Source organism: Balaenoptera acutorostrata, chromosome 1, assembly GCF_949987535.1.
Source record: "Balaenoptera acutorostrata chromosome 1, mBalAcu1.1, whole genome shotgun sequence".
Lineage (NCBI taxonomy): Eukaryota > Metazoa > Chordata > Mammalia > Artiodactyla > Balaenopteridae > Balaenoptera > Balaenoptera acutorostrata.
In genome coordinates, this window is record NC_080064.1 from 119,345,919 (window position 1) to 119,367,677 (window position 21,759).

The window sequence follows — 21,759 nt, forward strand, 5'->3', positions numbered from 1 at the left end:
TTCTTGAAACTGCTTCGTCAAACTCAGTTAAAATTTTCAGTTAGAGTTTGTGACGTAAGTGGATTTTTCTAAACAAAACCGTTTCTTAAGTTTTAGTAATAAAAAGACTGGGAATTTACCTTATTGTAGGTCTTAGGGTAGGGTAGCTTGGACTTTCACTACTAGGTACCATGCTTTAGAAATGTATGTTTAAGGAGGTGAGTTTGATTTTGGGGAGTTTATCTTTTATATTTACTTTTTAAAATTTGTTTAAATAAACGTAGTCTTTCTAGAAGTACAATTCATAGTATTTTTGCTTATCTCAGGTACTGTGCCAGTGGAGAGGCAGGTCAAACGAATGTGGAAAAAATAGTTGTGTGTTTTCATTCCACACACTTGTGTATACGGAGAATTTTTACATTGATAGTGAGTTATTCGTAAAAATTAAACCAACTTTACTTTCTTAGTCTCTAGTTTTGTTCTGATATCTCTACACTGTGGTATTGAGAATGATACTCAGGGGACGAGCCAGTATGTTCAGAATGGATTTTCTTCCCCATTTTTAATGTTATCAATATATCTTATTTAACCGAAGTAGTGATTACCTCTCTTTCTTTTTCCCTAAAACAGCGGGACAGAAAATGCCGAAACCTCCAAAAGGAAAATATTTACTCAGAGATTTGCTTAAAATTAGCTTAGTCTCTGACGTCACTCGCGCAGAAGCAATTTGTCTTCATTCGGCCACCGTCGCGTCAGCGTTACGGAGTATCTTGTCCATCTGCCGCCACCGTCCCAGATATTAGTCGCCGAGTTCCAGGGCAGGGGAACGTGTGTTTCGGCGGAGCCGGCTGGCGTTGCCGGCACCATGGAGTCACCTTTTAGTCCGGGACTCCCTCACCGGCCGGATGAAGAGTGGGGTGAGTGGAATCTGAGACTGTACCAGGGGTGGCTCCAGGTTTCTTCCTCCTTACTTCCGCGCATTTGTGGTGACAGGTGTGGACGAACCCTGCCGGGGGAGCGAGGGCCACTCGTTGCTTCCGTCCGTGGTCCTAGTAGAGTCTAGCAGAACCTGTCGGTTTCTGCCCTGGCGACAGCGAGCGTAAAATATTGCCTGATTGGAATTACTATCGTGTTTCACCGTTTCCTCTGGGAAAGTACCAGGTGATGATTTTGTGGGGCGAAAACGACGTCATTAGGAAGCTTAGGGCAGGATGGCTGTGACCATCAAAAAGGCTGCAAGCTATTTTCTCAGAGTGTGGGATGTGGGAGATGCTTGCCAGGGAGTGTACGTGTACGTGTTTGGTTTGTGTGAGAGAATGTGAGTCCTCATCTCGAAGCTTCCACTATTGATCGAGGCTGATGCCCATCTTGGCAGAGAAGCAAAGCACCCCAGCACCTGACCTCAGGTCCCTGATTACGTAGACCTAACGCTTATAAACGGATATAATCCCGATCGCTCTCCGGATACAACTATGAATTTTCTTGTTATGGATATTTTGTTTGGCTTTGTGGTCAGGAAGAGTGGAATGGAATGTAGTGGAAATGAGAGTGGAGAAGCTTTATCATCTAAGTGTTTAGAAGAAACTTATATTCCTCCCTTGTTTGCGAGACACAGTACTAATACCGTTCTTGGGCTTCAGTATGAATTTGGGGTTGTATACGTCCCTGAATGTGTCCTGCGGTGAACCTACACCCTTCACTACCTTTAAAATTTGGAGGAAACCCAGACTGACCTTCATTTTTTCCCCCTTGGACCATCGTTCTCAGTAGCAAGAGTGTAATCTCAATTCTGTTTGTTGAACTGAAGTCCTCATTTGATTTTCCAAGGGCAGAACTTCTCTTAAATCACATAGTGTTAGAGATTTATTTCAATTCTTGGATAGGTTTTCTATGAGTTGTTGGAAAAACTTTAGACTATCTCTTCCAAATGTATTTTCCCAAGCCAAATGTAGTCGTAGTAATAGGAACAATTGCCATTAAGCACTTTATTTGTGTCAGGTGCCCTGCTTAGCTCTTACATCCCAAGCCAAATGTAGTCGTAGTAATAGGAACAATTGCCGGTAAGCACTTTATTTGTGTCAGGTGCCCTGCTTAGCTCTTACATGCATTATCTTATTTAATCCTCCCAACAGTCCAGTGAGGTATTGTTATTTTACAGATGAGGAAACTGAGGCTGAGAGAGAATGAATGCTCAGAGTCTTATAGCTAGTGAGTGTCAGAAACAGGATCAGTAGCAGGTTTGTCTACCTCCAAAGCCTGTGCACTTAGTCACTATTCTATATTGCTTTCCTAAGTTATTTCTACAGATTTGATTTTTACCAAGATCCCCCCAGTTATTAACAAATCTACTTCAGTATATTGGGTTGTTATGATCTGTTTTTTCAGCTAGTCAACTATTATATTTTCATGATGTTTCTTAAACTATAACTGTGAGGCACTTCCTGATAGCATTATTATGTCTTCTGTTACCCAGGCTGCATTTTCCTGACTAATCTGATCAGTTGACTCCTAGTCTTAATGTTCTTTAACAGAGCATTCAGTTCTTTGTAGTAGGTTCACTGACTCTGCCCTGCCCCTCCCTGAATATGCCCATTTCCCATGGTTTTCCAAGCTTCTCTTTTCAAGCTGTTAACAATCTTTTCTTAGTGGAACACTTTAATTCTGCTTCCTCAGGTGTTCAGTAAGCAGGACAGATTTTGCAGGCACTGGAGTGAAAGGTTACTGTTTGCTAGCATTTCTCAGTAGAATATGGATTCTTCTTCTGGGAGTTGCCATTTTGGGTGTTCAAGTACTTCACTGATTTATTTGACTTTTTTTTTTTTCTATATTAGAAGCTAGCCAGTTAAATTTTTTAAATCAGATTATGTAATTAGTACTTGTGACTCTTAATAACTTTGTATAATTAAAAATGATTTACTCAGAACAGCCTATGATGGGATGTGCATCCCATGTGCATGTTCCCTTTATGTGGGGTGATGAAATTTAGAACGGGCCTATAAACATCTTCTGTAAAGGTCTAGATAGGAAATATTTTAGGCTTCTGTGGTCATGTGGTCTCTGTTCTGACTCCTCCGCTCTGCCAGTTGTAGTACAAAAGCAGCCATGGACAATGTAAACTGAGCATGACTGTGTTCCAAAACAACTTTATTTATGGATGCTGAAATTCTCTTTCATGTAATTGTTTTTAATACTTAATAGAGTGTACTTTTAGTACAGTTTTAGATTTACAGAATAATAGAGGGGATAGTACAGAGTTCCCCCGCCCCCCAAGTTTCCCCTATTGGTAACATCTTGCATTAGAGGAGTACATTTGTTACAACTGATGGGCCAGTATTGATACATTATCATTAAGTAAAGTCCATAGTTTATATTGAGATTCACTCTTGTTCATTCTGTGGGTTTTGACAAATGCATAATGTCATGTATCTACCATTACAGTATCATATGGGATAGTTACACTGCCCTAAAAAATCCGCTGTGCTCCACCTATTTGTCTCTGCCTCCCTCCTCCAAAGCCCCAAGAACCACTGTTCTTTTCACTGTCACCTAGTTTTGCCTTTTTCAAAATGTCATATTGTTGGAATGATAGAGTACGTAGCATTTTTAATTTGGCTTCTTTCATTTAGCAAAATGCATTTAAGATCCCTCTATTTTTAATGGCCTGATAGCTCATTTCTTTTCAGCACTGAATAATATTCCATGGTATGGATGTACCACAGTGTCTTCTGGGCTCCCATAACAAAATACCTGGGAAGCTTAAACAACAGAAATTTATTTTCTGACAGTTCTGGAGGCTGGAAGTCCAAGTACAGGTGCCAGCATGGTCAGATACTGGTGAGACTTCTCTTCCTGGCTTATAGATGGCCACTTCTTTTGCTGTGTCCTCATGAGGCAGAGGGGTGGAAAGGGAAGGAGGGAGGGAAGGAGGGAGGGAAGGAGGAAGAGGTGGGGGAGAGAGAGAGGTAGGTAGGTAGGTAGACCTATCTCTTAGTCTTATAAGGCCACAGTTCTAGTAGATTAGGGCCCCGCCCTTGTAACCTCGTTTAACCTTGATTACCTCCTAAAGACCACCCTACCTCTGGATGCAGTCATCTTGGGGGCTTCAATATATAAATTTTGGGGGGGGACACAATTTGGTCCATAGTACACAGTTTGTTTATCCATTTACCTGTTGAAAAACACCTTGGTTGCTTCTAGGGTCTCAAAACCAGTTAAAGACAGACTGAGGCCAGGAAAGAGGTCCAGGCATGGGGGACAAGAGTGACAGGTTCCGGCTTATAAAGGGCTTACATGCAGTGAAGGGACAGCCACAAACTGTTCTCCAGTGATGGACACTGCACAGAGAATTAAAATTGGTTGCTTTCAAATGTTGGCAGTTATATATAAAGCTGCTATAAATATTCATGTGCAGTTTTTTTTTTTTTTTTTGGCTGCGCTGTGGGGCTTGCAGGATCTCAGTTCCCCGACCAGGGATTGAACCCGGGCCATGGCAGTGAAAGCACCGAATCCTAACCACTAGACCACCAGAGAACTCCATTGCAGCTTTTTATGTGGACATAAGTTTTCATATAAATTGGGTAAATACGAAGGAGCATGATTGCTGGATCATACAGTAAGACTTTGTCCAGTTTTGTAAGAAACTTTCAATCTGTCTTCCAGAGTGGCTATGCCATTTTGCATTCCCACCAGCAGTGAATGAACATTCCTGTTGCTCCAGTCCTGCCAACATTTGGTGTTGCCAGTGTTTCGGATTATAGCCATCCTGATAGGTGTGTAGTGGTATCTCATTATTTTAGTTTGTAGTTCCCTGATAACATGTGATGTGGAGCATCTTTTCGTATGCTTTATTTTATCTATTTTTTTTAAAGGGAAGGTCTTTTAAAAAATATTTGTTTATTTATGTTTTGGCTGCATCAGGTCTTAGTTGCGGCATGCGGGATATTCGTTGTGGCATGCAGGCTTCTCTCTCTAGTTGTGGCGCGCAGGCTCTAGAGCATGTGGGCTCTGTAGTTGTGGATCTCGTGCTCAGTAGTTGCAGCACGCAGGTTTAGTTGCCCTGCAGCATGTGGGATCTTAGTTCCCTGACCAGGGATTGAACCCATGTACCCTGCATTGGAAGGCAGATTCTTAACCACTGGACCACCAGGGCAATCCCCATATGCTTTATTTGTCATTTGTATATCTTTCCTTTCCTCTTTCCTTCCTACCTCTCTCATTCCCTCCCTTTCGTTTTCTTACATTTTGCAAAAGCCACTTTTTTTTTTTTTTGCCACACATAAGATATATGTACCAAAATCAGAAGCTTCCATCTGCCACTGTGGTTTCTTTGATAAATTCAGTGTCTTCTGTGAAAGTTCTCTGTGCCTTTCTGTGTTGACCAAAACCTGACTCCCCTGATGACACGGTTTTCCCTAAAGTCCTAGTGAATGGTAGCTCTTTTCATTCTCAAAACCTTTTCACCATTAGGGCCTCTGAAAGTGGGTTAGTTATCTTCCTTGTCCTTCATTGCTACTTTTAGATCATTCTCCTTTCATCCTCCCTAAAAACATCCAGGCTTAAATTTCACATTGTCTCACATGCTGTCCTCTACCTCTCCCTGTTATAGTCATCTGCTGATTTCTGGTTCACTCTCCCTCACTTTTTGAAAAAATTTAGTTCCTAGCTTATTGTCACTTTCTTTAACACTCCGTCCATCATGATTCTTGGCTGATTTCAGTATTCTCAGAGAAAATCCTTCAAATACGCTGACCTCTCATTTCCTGGGTCTCCTCTCCACCTTCCACCCTGTCTCAGGCATTTTCTTCCCCAATCATAAACCTAAACCTTGTCGGTACTAGTAACATAATCTCAGTTTCCAACATCCCACTCTGACCATCACCTTCTGTCTTACCAGCTCACTCTCTTTAGTACTCCAATTCCAGTGGTACCTCCAACACTGCTGAGATTCTGCCATCTTTTCACTGTCCCTCGTCCCCTTTATGTTATCACTTTCCCCTTATCCAGTTTAAATTCCATGGACAATCTCTGTAATCATTCCCTCACACCCTCAATATCCTTGTCTCTCTCTTGTTTTGTAGTTCTCTCTTTGATCAACTGCAACCTTGGTTAAATCCAACTCTGTCTACTCCATGAATGCACTCAAGTAGCTGAAAGTGGCTAAAAAAGAAAATTCAACCATGCTGATTGGTCTCACTTTAAATTTATGATACTAACCTGAAACAGACCATTAAGTAGTACCTGGCTGATCATATTTCCTTGGTCCTGTCACTCTGATGATCGTTTTTATAAAGGTTCTTCTCTCCTCAAACCTCCAACACCTCCTCCTGCATTCTTTGAATCAGAAGAGAACTGCTGCAATCTCCTACAACCTCATCTACCCATGTACCAGTATATTTGCCTTCTCTTCGTTGGTGGGAATGCTAGAGCTGATCACTTCTATGTGTGCTTTAGACCCCTCCTTCTTTGTTTGTTACTCACGGGCTTTCTGTAGTTGCGGTGAGCGGGGGCTACTCTTCGTTGCGGTGCGCGGGCTTCTCATTGCGGTGGCTTCCCTTATTGCGGAACACGGGCTCCAGGTGCGTGGGCTTCAGTAGTTGTGGCTCGCGGGCTCTAGAGCACAGGCTCAGTAGTTGTGGCACACGGGCTTAGTTGCTCCATGGCATGTGGGATCTTCCCAGACCAGGGCTCGAACCCATGTCCTCTGCATTGGCAGGCAGATTCTTAACCACTGCACCACCAGGGAAGTCCCTAGACGCGCCCCCCCCCCCCCTTTATTCAAGAATATTGCTCAAGCTCTTCTTCCTTCTGTTCCCTGAATCTTCATTTCCCTTCCTACATGTAGTTGCTTCTCCTGTCTAGAGTGAAAAAAAAAGAAAAAACCCCAAACCCTCTTTAGATGTTACTTCCCTTTTAGCTTCAACCACATTTCTCTTTTTTATTTCACAGCAGAATTCTTTTTTAAAAAACGTCCATGTTCACTGACTCCACTTTCTCTTTTTTCACTGTCTCTTGAACACAATGCAGTCAGGCTCCACCACTCCACCAAAGCTGCGCTTTCTAAGGTCACCACTGTTTTCCAGTGGCCATTTCTCATCTTACAAGAAGTAAAGGAATAAATAAATGGTCAGAGTGGCAGTCAGGTGGGAAAGCTTGCTGAGCAAACAAAAACTAATAGCTACCATAGTTTACTACTGTTAGGAGAAATCTACATAGCAGGTAGTGTGGGATTGGTGAAAAAGATATAGAAGTAGGCAATATATTTTAGAGATACTTCATAGGTAACCAATGCCACCACTTTCTTACGGATCCTTCTAAGGTATGCTGTAGTATACAAATGTATTTATCAACCCACTCTCCGTTTTTTTAAGTATTCACAAACCACAGAAAAGTTAAAAGATCAGTACAGCGATAACCTGTATTTCCCTTATCTAGATTTACCAACTGTTAACATCCTGCCATACTCACTTTTTCTCTCAGTATTACCCACACTTCCCTCTTCTTTCATTATCTGAAAGCAGGCTGCAAATAATATGAAACTCCTAAACACTTCACTGTGTATCTCCTAAGAACAAGGAAATATGTATTTTTAAAAAGCATGAATTCATACTAATACCCACAGTTCAAAGCCAGTACCACAGAGTTCTTTCTCACCTTCTTGCATTATATACTTTTATTTCTCTTTTCCTACTGTGTAAATCCTGATTCCCAATAACATCCTATGTTTTTATGGGCTTACTTTAGCTGCTCTGTTGAAAATAGACTGAAAGAGGGTCAAGGGCAGAAGCAGAGAGACCATTTGGAGGCTACTGCATCAATCCAAGTGATTTATGATAGGAGCAGTGGAGATAATGGAAGTGGTTGACTGTGGATATATACACATACACATATGCATATGTATATACCCATGTGTATATACATATATATTTCTTTAAATAAATTTATTAATTTTATTTATTTTATTTTGGGCAGTGTTCGGTTTTTTCTGCGCATGGGCTTTTCTCTAGTTGTGGCGAGCGCGGGCTTCTCATTGCGGTGGCTTCTCTTATTGTGGAGCACAGGCTCTAGCCGCGGGCTTCAGTAGTTGTGGCACGCGGGCTCAATAGTCGTGGCTCGCGGGCTCTAGAGCACAGGCTCAGTAGTTGTGGCACACGGGCTTAGTTGCTCCACGGCATGTGAGATCTTCCCGGACCAGGGCTCGAACCCATGTCCCCTGCATTGGCAGGTGGATTCTTAACCACTGCACCACCAGGGAAGCTCCCCATGTATATTTTTTATTCAAAATTTAAGTTTTGGAATAGTTTCAAACCTACAGAAAAGTTATAAGAACTGTGCAAAGAACTGTTGCATGCCCATCACACAGATTCCCTGATTGTTAAATTTTGCTGTATTTGCCCCATTTCTCCTTCTTTAGAGAGAGAAAAAGAGAGTGAAATGTGTTGTTAACTCATTACCCTTAAATACTGCAGTGTGTATCCCCTCCTCCCCCAAACAAGGATACTCTCCTATATCACTGTTATACACTCCTTCCAGTCAGGAAATGAACACTGATACAGCATTACTATCCAATTCACAGATGCCATTCATATTTTGCTGTATGTCTTAATAATGGCTCTTTTTCCTTTCTAGTTTGGGACCCTACCTGCAAACACACATTACTTTTACTTTTCATGTCTCCTTAGAGTTTTTCAACCTGGAATGGTTCCTTAGTCTTTTCCTGTTTCTTGTATCCTTGACAGTCTTAAAGAATACAGCTCTTTTGTTCTGTAAGATGACTCTAAACCTAGGTCTGTATACTGTTTCCTCATGACCAGAATCAGGCCATGAGTCCGTGGCAGGAATGCTAGAGAAATGATAGAGGCACACTATGTTGACCTGTTCCAAGGTGATGTTCACCTTGATCACATTGTCAAGTTAATATCTGCTGGATTTCTCCACTGTAAAGTCACTATTTCCTCCTTTTACATTTGATTTGTATTAGGCTGGCCAAAAAGTTCCTTCGGGTTTTCTGTAACATCTTACGGAAAAACCTGAACAAACTTTTTGGCTAACCCAGTATTTTGGGGGAGATAATCTGAATGCCATCAATGTCCTATTCCTTACTAAACCTTCACTCACCAGCCCTGGCCTCCATTGATAACTCCAGCTTATATCAACTACCACTCTAATGCCAAATGGTGATTCTCTCTTAACATTCTGTCTACATTTATTAATTGACATTATACTATAAGAAAAAGCTTTCTCTGTTTCTTTGTTTATTTCATTATGAGCTCACTAATTCCTATTTGATTCAATGGGTTGTAATCTGACTTTATTTTGATGCTCAGATTTTCTGAGAATTGACCAGTAAGAGTCCATTCATATCAGCTCCTTTGTTCTTTTGACATGTTTCCATCATTCTCTGAGGATTTCCTTATTTTCTGGCACAACAAGATTTTCCCAGGCCTATTTTGCACTTTCTCTGCCTAAGCCCTGGAATCAGCTCTTTCTCTAAGGAGCCCTTTAGTGGACTTCCATTTAGTAGAGGATGGTATTCAGTATCCAAGGTCTGGAAACATAGGATTTTTCAGTGCTGGTGGGATGTCTTCGTTTCTAGGACCTGTTAGCAGACAGAACTAGGACATACATGTATGTATATGTGTACACACATATACAAACATCTATAATTCTTTCTGTGTATGAATATTTTTAAAAAAGGTGTTCATATTAATACTTCTAATTCCAGTGCAACATCTTAGGGTTCTTTTATTCTCTTCCCTTTTCATGTTTCTAAATCCTTTCTCAGACAGTGAGAAACCTAGCTCTAATATATCTTATCATTTGCTCCATCAATTAACACATTTGTTCGGTATTACCACTCTCCTAACCACTCAGGCTGCTTCTTACATCTGCCACTCTGTTCCTCCTCCCACTGCCCCATTTCTTTGGCATCTGAGGCATGCTGCCACCTCCACAAGGCACCTCCCCTCCTGTATCATCTTATTTCCTTGGGTCCCAGGCACATTGCCACAGAGGATGACACACAAAACCCCACCACCCTCCTTGCTCTACTGACATCTCTGTGTTGGGAAGAGTAGGGAAGGAAAGGAAAGATGGAAAGGGAAGGAAGAATGGAAAGGAAAGGTAAGATGCCAGATTACCAATACATACTTTGAAGACAGAGCTGACAGGATTTACTGGTAGATTGAATACAGAGAGTGAGGAAGAGAAGTAAGCAATGACTCCTAAGGTTTTTGACCTGAGCTCCTGGGATAATTGAATTGTCATTAACTGAGATGAGGACGAACCAGTAGGAGGTTTGGTGAGGGATGATTTGAAGCTCAGTTTTGGATGTGTTAAGCCTGAGATGCCTTTTGGATATCCAAGAGGAGAGGTAGAGTACTCACTGTGTACATGCGTCTTGAGGTATGGACTGGAGATATATATTTAGGAACCCTTGGCATATAGATGCTATTTAAAGCCATGAGCTCAGCTAAGATCACAAAGGGAGTAGAATAGATAGAAAAGTTTGCACTAAGCCCAGGGACAATTTCATGTTAAGAAGATGAAGAAGAACCAGTAAGGTAGGGCCATCCAGTGAGGTGGGAGGAAAACCAGGTGAGTATGGTAATTTGGAAGCCAAGTGAAGAAAATGCTTCAATTAATATGAAAAGATCTAACTGTTTCAAATGCTGTTGAGAGTAAGATGAGGACCATGAATTTACCATTGCATTTAGCAGAGGAGAAGTCATTGGTGACATAATAACTGATGTGTATGCGTGTGTATGTGTTGGTGGGGGGGAGCTTGATTGGAATAGGTTCAAGAAGGAAAGGGAGGAGAGAAATGAGAGGCAGCAGATAAAGAACTCTTTCAAGGAGTTTTAGCCTGTGTATAAAGTACTTAGCCACAGTCATCTACTTAAATGGATTTTTTGTTTTGTTTTGTTTTGCTCTGCAGCTGAGTTTAAGGTAGTCCTTTTCTCAGAGTTATATGAGTAACCTTTCATTATCACTACATACAAAAAAATGTGCTATGTACTATTTTGTTTTAGGCTGGTGAAATGTTTCTACCATTGGCCAAGTCAATGAGAGACTGGTAGTGTAGTTCTTATATATGTGAAGTAAGGAAATCACCAGAGCAAATTTCTTTTTTTTATTTTATTTTATTTTATTTTATTTTATTTTTTTATTTTTTTTTTAATATAATTCCATTTATTTGAGATACCTATAGTAGTCAAATTCATAGAGATGGAAAGTAGAATGGTGACTGTCAGGGCTGGAAGGGGGAATGGGGAGTTGTTGTTTAATTGGGGGCGGAGTTTCAGTCTGGGGGATGAAAACAGTTCTGGAGATGGATGGTAGCAACAGTGGTGCAACAGTGTGAAGATACTTAATGCTAGTGAACTGTACACTTAAAAATGGCTTAAAAGGTCTATTTTATGCATATTTTACCTTAATTAAGAAAAGATCTGAGGTGTCACTTTACGGTTTCTCCTTTCCGTGTTTCTTTTTGCAAAATAAGCAGATGCACACCCAGCCAGTCCCTCCACTCCTGCCCTCCCTCCACGTCTCACGTTCACTTAAGACAGAGCTCCCCCTCGTCACCACTCTTCCTGTAGACTTTAGGCTCCTCTAGAAATGTATCCAATGTTATACAAAGACTATGGCGACCTGGGAGTTACTTCACTGTTGGGAGGAAAATTCCCAATTTCCAAGTGTTATTTCCAAATGTTCTATAAGAGTTGAAAACATAAAATAACATCCTACAATAGGACAGCAAGGTGGCCACTGAAATGAATATGACCCAGAGGTTGTGCCTAAAAGCATTCTCAGCCTGTAACCCCTCACTCCCTTCCTACACCCTTCTTACCATTCATTTGTGGGCTGCTCCCTATTTTATTTTATTTTATTTATTTATTTTTTTTTATTTTCTTATTTATTTATTTATTTATTTATTTATTTTTGACTGTGTTGGGTCTTCGGTTCGTGCGAGGGCTTTCTCCAGTTGCGGCAAGCGGGGGCCACTCTTCATCGCGGTGCGGGGACCGCTCTTCATCGCGGTGCGCGGGCCTTTCTCTATCGCGGCCCCTCCCGTCGCGGGGCACAGGCTCCAGACGCGCAGGCTCAGCAATTGTGGCTCACGGGCCCAGCTGCTCCGTGGCATGTGGGATCTTCCCAGACCAGGGCTCGAACCCGTGTCCCCTGCATTAGCAGGCAGATTCTCAACCACTGCGCCACCAGGGAAGCCCCTGCTCCCTATTTTAGATGGAACTCTTATGTCCTCACTCAATTCCTCATCATCCCACAAATCCTACTCATTCCCCTTCCCAATGCCCATTGTCTTCCAGGAGCCAAAATGTTGTGTGCATCCCTGCTCCAGACCCCTAAGGAATGACTGGACTTTCCCTTCTGCATCAGTTTTCTCCCAGGATGCTCCTCCCAGGAATTCCTGGGAATTCCCCCAACAAATCCAAGACCAAGGCCCTTGATTCTTCATGCACCTCCTTTCTTGGGTGCAACCACTACCCTCTTAGCTTTCCCACCCCCACCCCCGGGTGCTGCCAAATTATCCTCCGAAAACGTGGCTGCAGCTCGCCATGCCTTGCCCTGCTTATCTCATCACATCCTGCATTTGCCTGGGAGCTAAGATCCTCAGACTCTTGACTCCTCACGATTTCCCCTTCTCTGAGGACGGTGCTCTGGCTACACCAGAGCAAATTTCAGTGGCATGATAGTAGAGAGTACAAAGGCAGACTTAGATTGGGAAACTCTTCAAAGTGCTTGAAGTTCTGAAAATGTTAAAGAAAATAGACACTTTACAGATTATACAGTAATCAGTCTTCTTTGGCCTTATCAGCACCTTGACCTGTGTTCATATATTTCTCGGTTTATAAGGAAATCTTATTAGGAAATTGGAACATAGTTAGATTTGTTGAAATAAATGAAATGGTTTAGATGAGTGAGTTCTTTATTGTTTGTACCTCTAACTTAAGGCAAGGATGGCAAATACCTGGTACATGTGTTGCCATATTCCTCTCCTGTCATCACTGCTGATCAACCATGTCACTTTTTCTTGTGCTGAACCCAGATGAAGCCTCAGAATTTGTGTTAGTAATGTTCCAGAAAGTCACTATCAGTTAGTCCAAGATGACATGACAGGACATAAAACCTGTTTTTTAATCCCTGGTATAATGATTTAGTTCACAAGATAAAAATTATGTGGAAAACAATACATATGTTAGAAACCAGCTTTGAATTGGTTGTCATTCACACTCCTGGAGTTTATCAGTAATAGTAATGGCTAATGAGAAACCCTAATAGAGCTGGCATAAGGATACAGCACTTATTCTTTTGTCAAAACATTGAATTAACAGTAAATGTGTATTCTTTTCTTTTGTCCAAAGATTCTACCCTCTTTGCTGAACTTGGCTATGATGACCTGCAATTGGATGCGGCAAATGAAACTTATGTAAGTATTTATTAGAGGAGAAATGCTGAATAATGTGATATTTAATCTTCAATTATTGCAAGAAGATTTCAGGATAACACATTTAGGCTAGTTATTTAAGTTTAAATAACTTTTAAGATTAAGTATGAAAGTTAGTAGCCATTTTGTTGTCAGTGAATGTAGGATTGTAGAAATTGCATTGGTCTTGGTGTGAGAAGACTTGTATTCTAAGTCTACCTTTGGCCCCAGGGGTGGGTAACCTTGGAAGAGTTACATAACTGCCTACCTCTTGGTTTTTACAGATATTTTGCTGCATAAGGGAAACAGTGTGATGTTAAGGAGTATGTGTGTCATGGATCTAGTTAAGAGAACTTACCAACTTCCTTTTTTAAAGTTATGTATCCTTAGTGTTGAAAGCTCTGAAACTTAGAAATGTCCTTATTTTTTGCCTTTGAGTGGTTAGAAGTATGCATAAAAGCTATTATTATAGCACTTTAAGTTCTCAAAAGTATTTTAGATTTTTTTTTTTTTCTTTTCTGGATTAGTATATGTGAAGCTGTTTGGCCTGAACTCTTACTTTGTCTTATTCTTTAATGGATGAGGTGCTGTTTGTCTTGGGAAGTAGTTCAAGTGAACAGAGTGATTTTATATGCATATCAATCAGGTTGAATATTTATCACTTATTTTTTAAGCCCTTATTAAAAATAAAGCTTGCTCAGTGAGTTTAAGACATTTCTCAAAGAATAATTTAGCAGTTGTTTTTACCATGAATCAATAGAAGGGAGTGAAACACATGATATTTTTTAAAATCAATGCATGAGATTTTAATGGTTTCATTTACTCTGTGAGATGCTTTACAATGTTGTCTATTGATTAAATTGGCTTTTAATATTGGCTGGTTGCTTAAGCAACTGGTATTTTTTCATAACCTCCAGAGCCTAACATTGTCAAGAAACAATATAGTAAATTTGAAAGATTCAGGGAAATATGAGCCTGATTTTATAACTAACATTCTGTTACCTCAAACAAGTCACTCAATCTTTCAGTTCCTTAGTTTTTCTGGTATAAAATAAGAGATTGGGTTAAATGGTTTCAGAGGGCCCATTCTAGCTTTAAAACTGTCATTCTTCTTTCACATGGCTGTACAAGTTTCCCTTGAGAAGTCATTGAAGCACTAGCGTATATAAGTACCAGTATGTTTTGCTTTACATAAAATGGGTCTGTGAAATTTCCAACCAGATAAAATTCTTATGCTGTAAAATGTATTTGACTTTTTTGGCTGAAGATTGAGTATGAAGCATCCTCAAAGTAGGTCATGCCACTATTGAACATGTTAAAAAGTATTGCTAGCACTCAGGCAAATATCCTTGCTCAATTTACTTAGGCTAAGAAAGTTTAAAGATTTTTCGTTGCTGAAAGTATGAGGCTGCTTAATTATTTGATGTCTAGATTCAAATATGAGAACAAAGCAAAGGAGATTGATTTAAAAGGTGGTTCTTTCATAATTTAAGTAGTTTTTTCTTTTTTTTATGTGAACTTTCACACATTCTCTTTATATAATTTGCAATAATATTTACTCAGTCTAGGGCAGTATGATAAGAAAAGTTTCCCTTCTCTCCTTCTGTTATATTCTCAATAAAAATAAACCACAGAATAGACATTTGAAATGATAATATTCTAGAAATTATTTCCAAATTGTTTTTATTGATAACTAGATTAATCTTTACTTTTTTCCTGAGGCTTGCTTTCTTGCTGTTTTATTATCTGTCACGTTAAGTTAATATTGACTACCTTTTAACTTTGTTGTACTGTTTATATATTAAGTTTACTTCTGTTCTTATCTCTGTAACCTTAAACATTTAAAATAGTTGTGTTACTGTCTTAATCTTAAACTCATATGAGGGCTCTGAAATCATGTGGCAGTTCTTTATTAATATATATGGTATAAGATGGTCATCCGGATGACCCAGCATATGATTATATTTAAATTAAAAAATTGTCATCTGAATGAAAAGAAACTAAGAGCCCCTCTAAGAAGTTTACTGACCCCTATTTGAGAAACTTAGTTTTATCTTCTAGGATTAAAAAAAAAATTAGAAATTTTATTTTAGAAATTTGAAAAGTACAGAACAGTAAAAAATATAAAATTACCCATCCTCCTATGGATCTCTTCCTTCTCCCATAAGCATTTTAATATTTGGTATATCTGAAGTTTCAGTTAAAGTCTCTTTATGATTCCTGCATGTCTTTTGGATACATCTATATTCTTTCCCTTGTATATAGAGATGGTATTGTAAATAGGCATTTGCTGTGACTTCTTTTCCTTAATGGCAATGGGAAAACTTATTTTGCTGAATCTCCTTTATGACAAAACACATATTTTGTGACTGTCGTATTTTGTGACTGTTGCAATGGGAAAACTTATTTTGCTGAATCTCCTTTATGACAAAACACATATTTTGTGACTGTTGTAAAGGTCTGTTTCCACTGAAAAGAATGAGACCAACTGAATCTTTCAGATAGATGTTGACTTCAATACCTCCTTCCTAGTTGTTACTACTGTGCTTAAAATAACTAAATTGGTTTATCTCTAAGCTATCCAAGATGTATTTTCAAGATGAACTGATTAACTTAGCAAGTTATTTTTACTAAGTTGGGTAATCACAATTATATTATTTATGGCAAATTGCATCTGTTAGTTTGATTTCTGGATGTATATATTTTAATCTTGTAATATTCTTTTGCTGATTTGAAACCTACAGGAAAATAATTTTGATAATCTTGATTTTGATTTTGATCTGATGCCTTGGGAGACAGGCATTTGGGACATCAACAATCAATTCTGTACAGGTAATGATGTATTTCATTGATAAAAAATTTAAATGGGTCCATATTATTTTGTAGCTTGGTAATAGTCAAAATTAGGTGGGGTTACTGGGCTACTTCTGTAGGCCAAAACTTTCCAGGGACTACATTCTACTTTGGTGTAGCAAGGCATACATAAATTTCTTGCCAAAATAGATATAAAGAATTTCATAGTTATGTGTTAGTCACATAATGAATAAAAAATTTATTATTCAGAAATATTGATTTCAAATTATATGTAATACTCTCTAAGAGATTAACCTATCTGAGAATTAGACAGAATTTAGGGACTCAAAGGGAAGAAGCTTGGGATTATTAGAACCTAGGAACTTAGTGTAGGGATCCCGTGTATACACATCTGAGGAGGAGGCCCTACCCGGCTAATGCTAGTATCTTTAAGGGGCCTAATGAGGTGGGTTTTAGGTGTGCTGAAAAAAGCTGGAACCTGGAGCAAACTGTCCCTTCTGGGATGAAGCTGATGGGAGGATGAAGAAGTCCCTTCTTCCCTTCTACCCTTTAGCATCCTTCTGGTATCCCCTATTGACAGGACCTAAAAGGAAGCCAGCTGAGACATGTATTAATAATTTGTGTCACAGACTATAGAAGGTAGACTTAGAGCTGAGAGAAAATGTGTAAATAACCAGCACATTTCCCCATCTAAATTGCAGTCCTCCCCACTGCTGCATTTCCTTTTCCCTTTCATTTTATGTATTTGTATATCTTGCTCAATTCCTGTGTTCCCTCACAGAATAAGAGCTACACAAGGCCAGTGTTCTGGTTCCTACCATTGTGTAACAAACTACCCTAAAACTTAGTGGCTTAAAACAACAACCATTTTATTAGGCTCCCAGAATCTGTGGGTTAGGCATTTGGACAGGATGCACCAGGAATTGCTTGTCTCTGCTCCATGGTGTCCAGACCTCATCTGGGAAGATTTGAAGGCTGGGGTAGCTTGACACTGGGGGCTAGAATTACCTTAAGGTTTCTTCACTCACATGTCTTATGCCTGGTCTGGAATGACTTGAAGACTAGGACTGCCAACTTGAGTGCTTACACGTCACCTTTCTATATGGCCCAGCCTTGGGATTCACATAGCATTACTTCCATACTCTGTCGATTGAAGAAGTCATAAGCCCACCTAGATTCAAACAGAGGAGGAAATAGTGGCTACTTCTTGATGGGGAAGTGGCAAGATCACGTTATAGATCATGAGATATGGTAGATATTTTGCACCTAACTTTGGAGAACACAATCTGCCACAGAGATTCTTCTCTTCCCCATTCCTACCCTGTTATAAATATAACACCTAGGAATACCTAGGCTATAGTTGCTCAGCACATTTTTAAAGATACATAGTTCAAAAGATAGGAACATATTTGTGTTTTAATTGTATTGTCAAAAATGCTTTCCACAATAATTCTTTCCTGTTTCTTATGTTTTAAAATTATTTTGGGGGGAGTCTATAATTTTGCATATTGCATAATATTCAAAAGATACAAAAAGTCCATAGAGTAGAAAAGTGTCTCTTTTGGCTCTTGTCCCTCAGCCACCAAGTTCTGCTTCCCAGAGACAACCACTGTTATCGATTTCTTATGTTCATCCTTCAAGAGAGTTAATGCAGATGCTAGTAGTACAATAGTATACACATGTGTAATTTATTACACAAATGGAAGCATACTAGATTTACTATTTTCTGCTCTTGAATTTTCACTTGATGATATATTTTGGTGACCTTAGCTTCTATATTATTGAATTTTAAAAGCAGATTTTACCTTCTTTCTTATTCATTTCATTCTGAGTTTATATTGTTCAGTGGGAATATTTTTGCCCCTTGTTTTTCAGTTAAAGATATTAAGGCAGAACCTCAGCCACTTTCTCCAGCCTCCTCAAGTTGTTCAATCTCATCTCCTCAGTCAGTGGACTCTTATTCTTCAACTCAGCATGTTCCTGTAAGTAACCAGTCTTTTACAGTGATTTTGGTTACAATGGAATCTGGAAAATATGTATGTGTGGGAGGCAGTTAACATTTATTAAGTGCTAATATAAGTCCTATTATCTCATTTAATCCTGAGGAAGCTGAATCTTGAGGAAGGGCCTTGAGGGAGCTAGAAAGCTGTTAGACTCTTTGGTTTTGCCCTCCTTCCCTTATGTTCTTGTCTTCATAATTTCATTGTTTCATTGCACCTTACCAGTACCCAATATTTTTTTTGTTTATTGACTTACTGTCTTTTCTCCCTGCTACCCTCTTTACTCCCCATTAGAATATACATTCTTTGAGGACATGGAAGACTGTAAGATGGTCTGTTTCTGTAACTCCTTAGCCATGTAACCTAGAATGGTCTCCTTAGTTCAGGAAAGCCTAGTACTACCTTTTGAATGAGCTAATAAGGATTTTTACAAAAGCACCTTAAAAATGCTTCTGCTCTTCATCTAGACGAAAGCTCTGAGGCCAGGAAAAGGAAGTACCAAAGGGCTTAGGTATTTTTTGGAATGGGAAAAGGAAAAAATATAAGAAGAAAAATTCAAATTACTCTTTCAGTGAATTATATCTGCTGTAAATTGAGGTATCTTCATTCTGGCGTAATTTCCATGTAGTCAGTTACTAAATCCTGATGATTCTATCCACTTAGTATCTCTAAGATTCATCTTCTCCACACACGCCAGGCCATCATCACCTCATCTGGATTAAGGCAATAGAATTTTGACTGGTCTCTCTGCCTCCTAACTCCGTAAACCTTTCTTAGCAGAGGAATCTTCAAAGAGAAATTTTTCAAAAATCACAAATTTGATTGTGCCAGTTTTTTGCTTAAAACCTTCCCAACCCTTGCAAGGACAAAATTCCAATTGCCAGTGTACTAGGCCCTCCATGTTCTGGCTCCTGTTTACCTTTCCAGTCTTGTTTCTCACTACCCTTCCTGTTCCTACCTTCACACTCCCCTTAGGTTTAACCCTGAGAGCTCCTGTGTGCTCCAGTCATTCAACAACCGTGCCAGGAACCGTGCCAAACACCGTCTGTGGACAAGAGCAGCGAGATCTCTGCTCTGCTCTTGCCGTCTTAGGTTTTTGTACATGCTCTTCCTTCTGCCTGAAATAGCCTCATTTTTTTTCTTCCTTGGAAAACTGCTATTCATCCTTAAGTCCCAGTTCAAACATTACTTTCTCTATGAAGCTTTTCTCTGATTGCCGCTCTTGGCAGTTCTCTGTGGTCCCACAGTTTCTCCAATGATTTAATTTTAAAAACTTAATTTACTTTTGAAGTCAAAAGTATTAATATATAACAAGGTATATTCACAGAAGCCTGATTTCTATCCTATTCTTTCCTTTCCATCCTTTCTTATACAAAAGGTAGCATACTACATACCCTGCTTTGTACCTTGCTTATTTAACTTAGTGGTATATCCCAGAGGTAACTCCAATTTCAGGATATAGAATCTTTCTCATTCCCTTTTATGGCTGCATAAGTGTTCCATTGTGTGGCTATATTATACTTTATTCAGTGATTTCCTTATTGATGAACATTTGTGTTGTTTTCGGTCTTTTCTGGTAATGCTGTAATAAATAACTATGCACATAAGTCACTTCGTATTTTTGCCAGGATATCTTCCAACCGGCAGCTATCCTAAAGAGAGATTGCTGAGATCGGGGTGAATACTTTTTTAATGTTACTGTTTATTGCCAGATTTCCCTCCACAGGTTGTACGGTTGTGTATTCTGACCAGCAGTATGTAAGAGGGCCAATTTTCCCTTCATCGCTACACAGCATGTTTTGTTTTCTATTTCTTTTATTATAAGTGTGGTTAAACATCTTTTTGTATATTTCATATGTCTAAGGCCTATTTGCATTTCTTTTTATGAACAGTCAGTTCAAATTTTTGTCCACTTTTCTGTTAGATTTTATTGGTCTTTTTCTCTTCAATTTTTAAAGTGCTTTATTACATATTAGGATTATTAGTGTTTAGTTTGTGAAATAAGTTACAAGTGTTTTTTCTCCAATTTGTCATTTGTCTTTAAGCTTTATTTCTGGTGTTTATTTTCTCCATAGCTGAATTATCAATCTTTTATTGCTTTTTGTTGTTGTTACTCAAAGGAGGGTTTTCACCACTCATAGGTTATAATATTTTTATACTTGTTTTCTTGCTTATATTAATTTTTTGTTTTGAAAAAGCTTAAACTTATAGAAATATTACAAGTACATTACAAAGAACTTTTTTCTTCTTCAACCATTTGAGAGTAAGTTGCCAACTTGATGCCTTGTCACCCCCAAATACTTCAGTGTCTACTTCCTACAAGCAAGGATATGTCTTCTAGTCACAATAAAACCATTAAAATCAGGAAATAAATGTTTATACCATACTATCATCTAATCTTCAGTTCCCATTTAGATAGCGCCAGTTGTCCCAAAGGTGTCCTTTACTGGGCAGAAGGATCTAGTTTAGAATCACGCATCGCATTTGATTGTCTTGTCTTTTTAATCTCCTTCAGTTGAAACAGTTCCTTCTTCCTTGACTTTCATGACCTTGTCACTTTTGGAGATTAAAGACTAATTATTTTGTAGAATGTCCCTCAGCTGGGTTTGTCTGATGTTTCTTCAGGATGAGATTCAGGTTTTGTGTTTGTGGCAGGAATATCACAGAAGTGATGCTGTGTCTGTCTCATCTACTTTTGAAGTGATGGCAAACAGTTTTCATTTGTCCTGCTACTACTGATGAGGTTCACTTTGTTCATTTGATTAAGGTGGTGTCTGCCAGGCTATTCCACTGTGAAGTTGTGCTTTCTTCCTTTGCCCAAAATAAGTATTTTATGAGGAGGTACTTTAAAGCTATGTAAAAATAACCTGTTTCTCATCAGACTTTAAATTTATTCATGTATTTGTTTATATCAGTATGGACTCATGGTTTCCTAGTTTATTCAACAGATTATAACCCATTACTGTAATTATTTATTCTGATTCTTATGTTATCCTGGATTTGGCCAGTGCAGGTCCCTTCACACTGACTCCTGTGTTGCTGGGCGTTGACACCTGCATCAAGCTGACCCAGTATGAGCAGGGTAATCTGCTCTGACTCCCTGTGCTGGGCTGCCTGCCCCTGCCTCCTCTCCTTAGACTCTGATACTCCACCAGCCTGCCTCTCTGCATGGATGCTGGTCTTGCACTGCTCCATCTAGTGGCCTTAGGATCAAATTATTCAGGAAGTAATAGTTTCCAAGTGACTGTTAATACATATTTTTCATAAGGTTTTATTTTTAATATTTAGATCTCCGATCCATTTGGAGTTATCTTGGTTTATGATGTGAAATACGAATCCAAGTTTTTTGTTTTCCCAAATGACTATCAGAAGGATTGTTCCAGTACCATTTATTAAATCAATTCTTTTTTAAAAAAATGAATTTATTTAATTTATTTATTTATTTTTGTCTGCGTTGAGTCTTCGTTGCTGCTCACAGGCTTTCTCTAGTTGTGGAGAGTGGGGGCTACTCTTTGTTGCAGTGGG

General features: G+C 39.2%; 1 protein-coding gene across 1 annotated transcript in view; it reads left to right on the top strand.

The window, feature by feature from the left end:
- The first annotated feature begins 739 nt into the window (after positions 1–739).
- Positions 740–21,759, top strand: part of ATF6 (activating transcription factor 6) — a 228,199-nt gene continuing 207,179 nt past the window's right edge. Inside the window, exons 1-4 of the mRNA XM_028163936.2 lie at positions 740–896; positions 13,359–13,423; positions 16,165–16,252; positions 18,110–18,216. Coding sequence (XP_028019737.2) covers positions 845–896; positions 13,359–13,423; positions 16,165–16,252; positions 18,110–18,216 — 312 coding nt within the window. The 5' untranslated portion in view covers positions 740–844. The remainder of the gene's footprint in view (positions 897–13,358; positions 13,424–16,164; positions 16,253–18,109; positions 18,217–21,759) is intronic.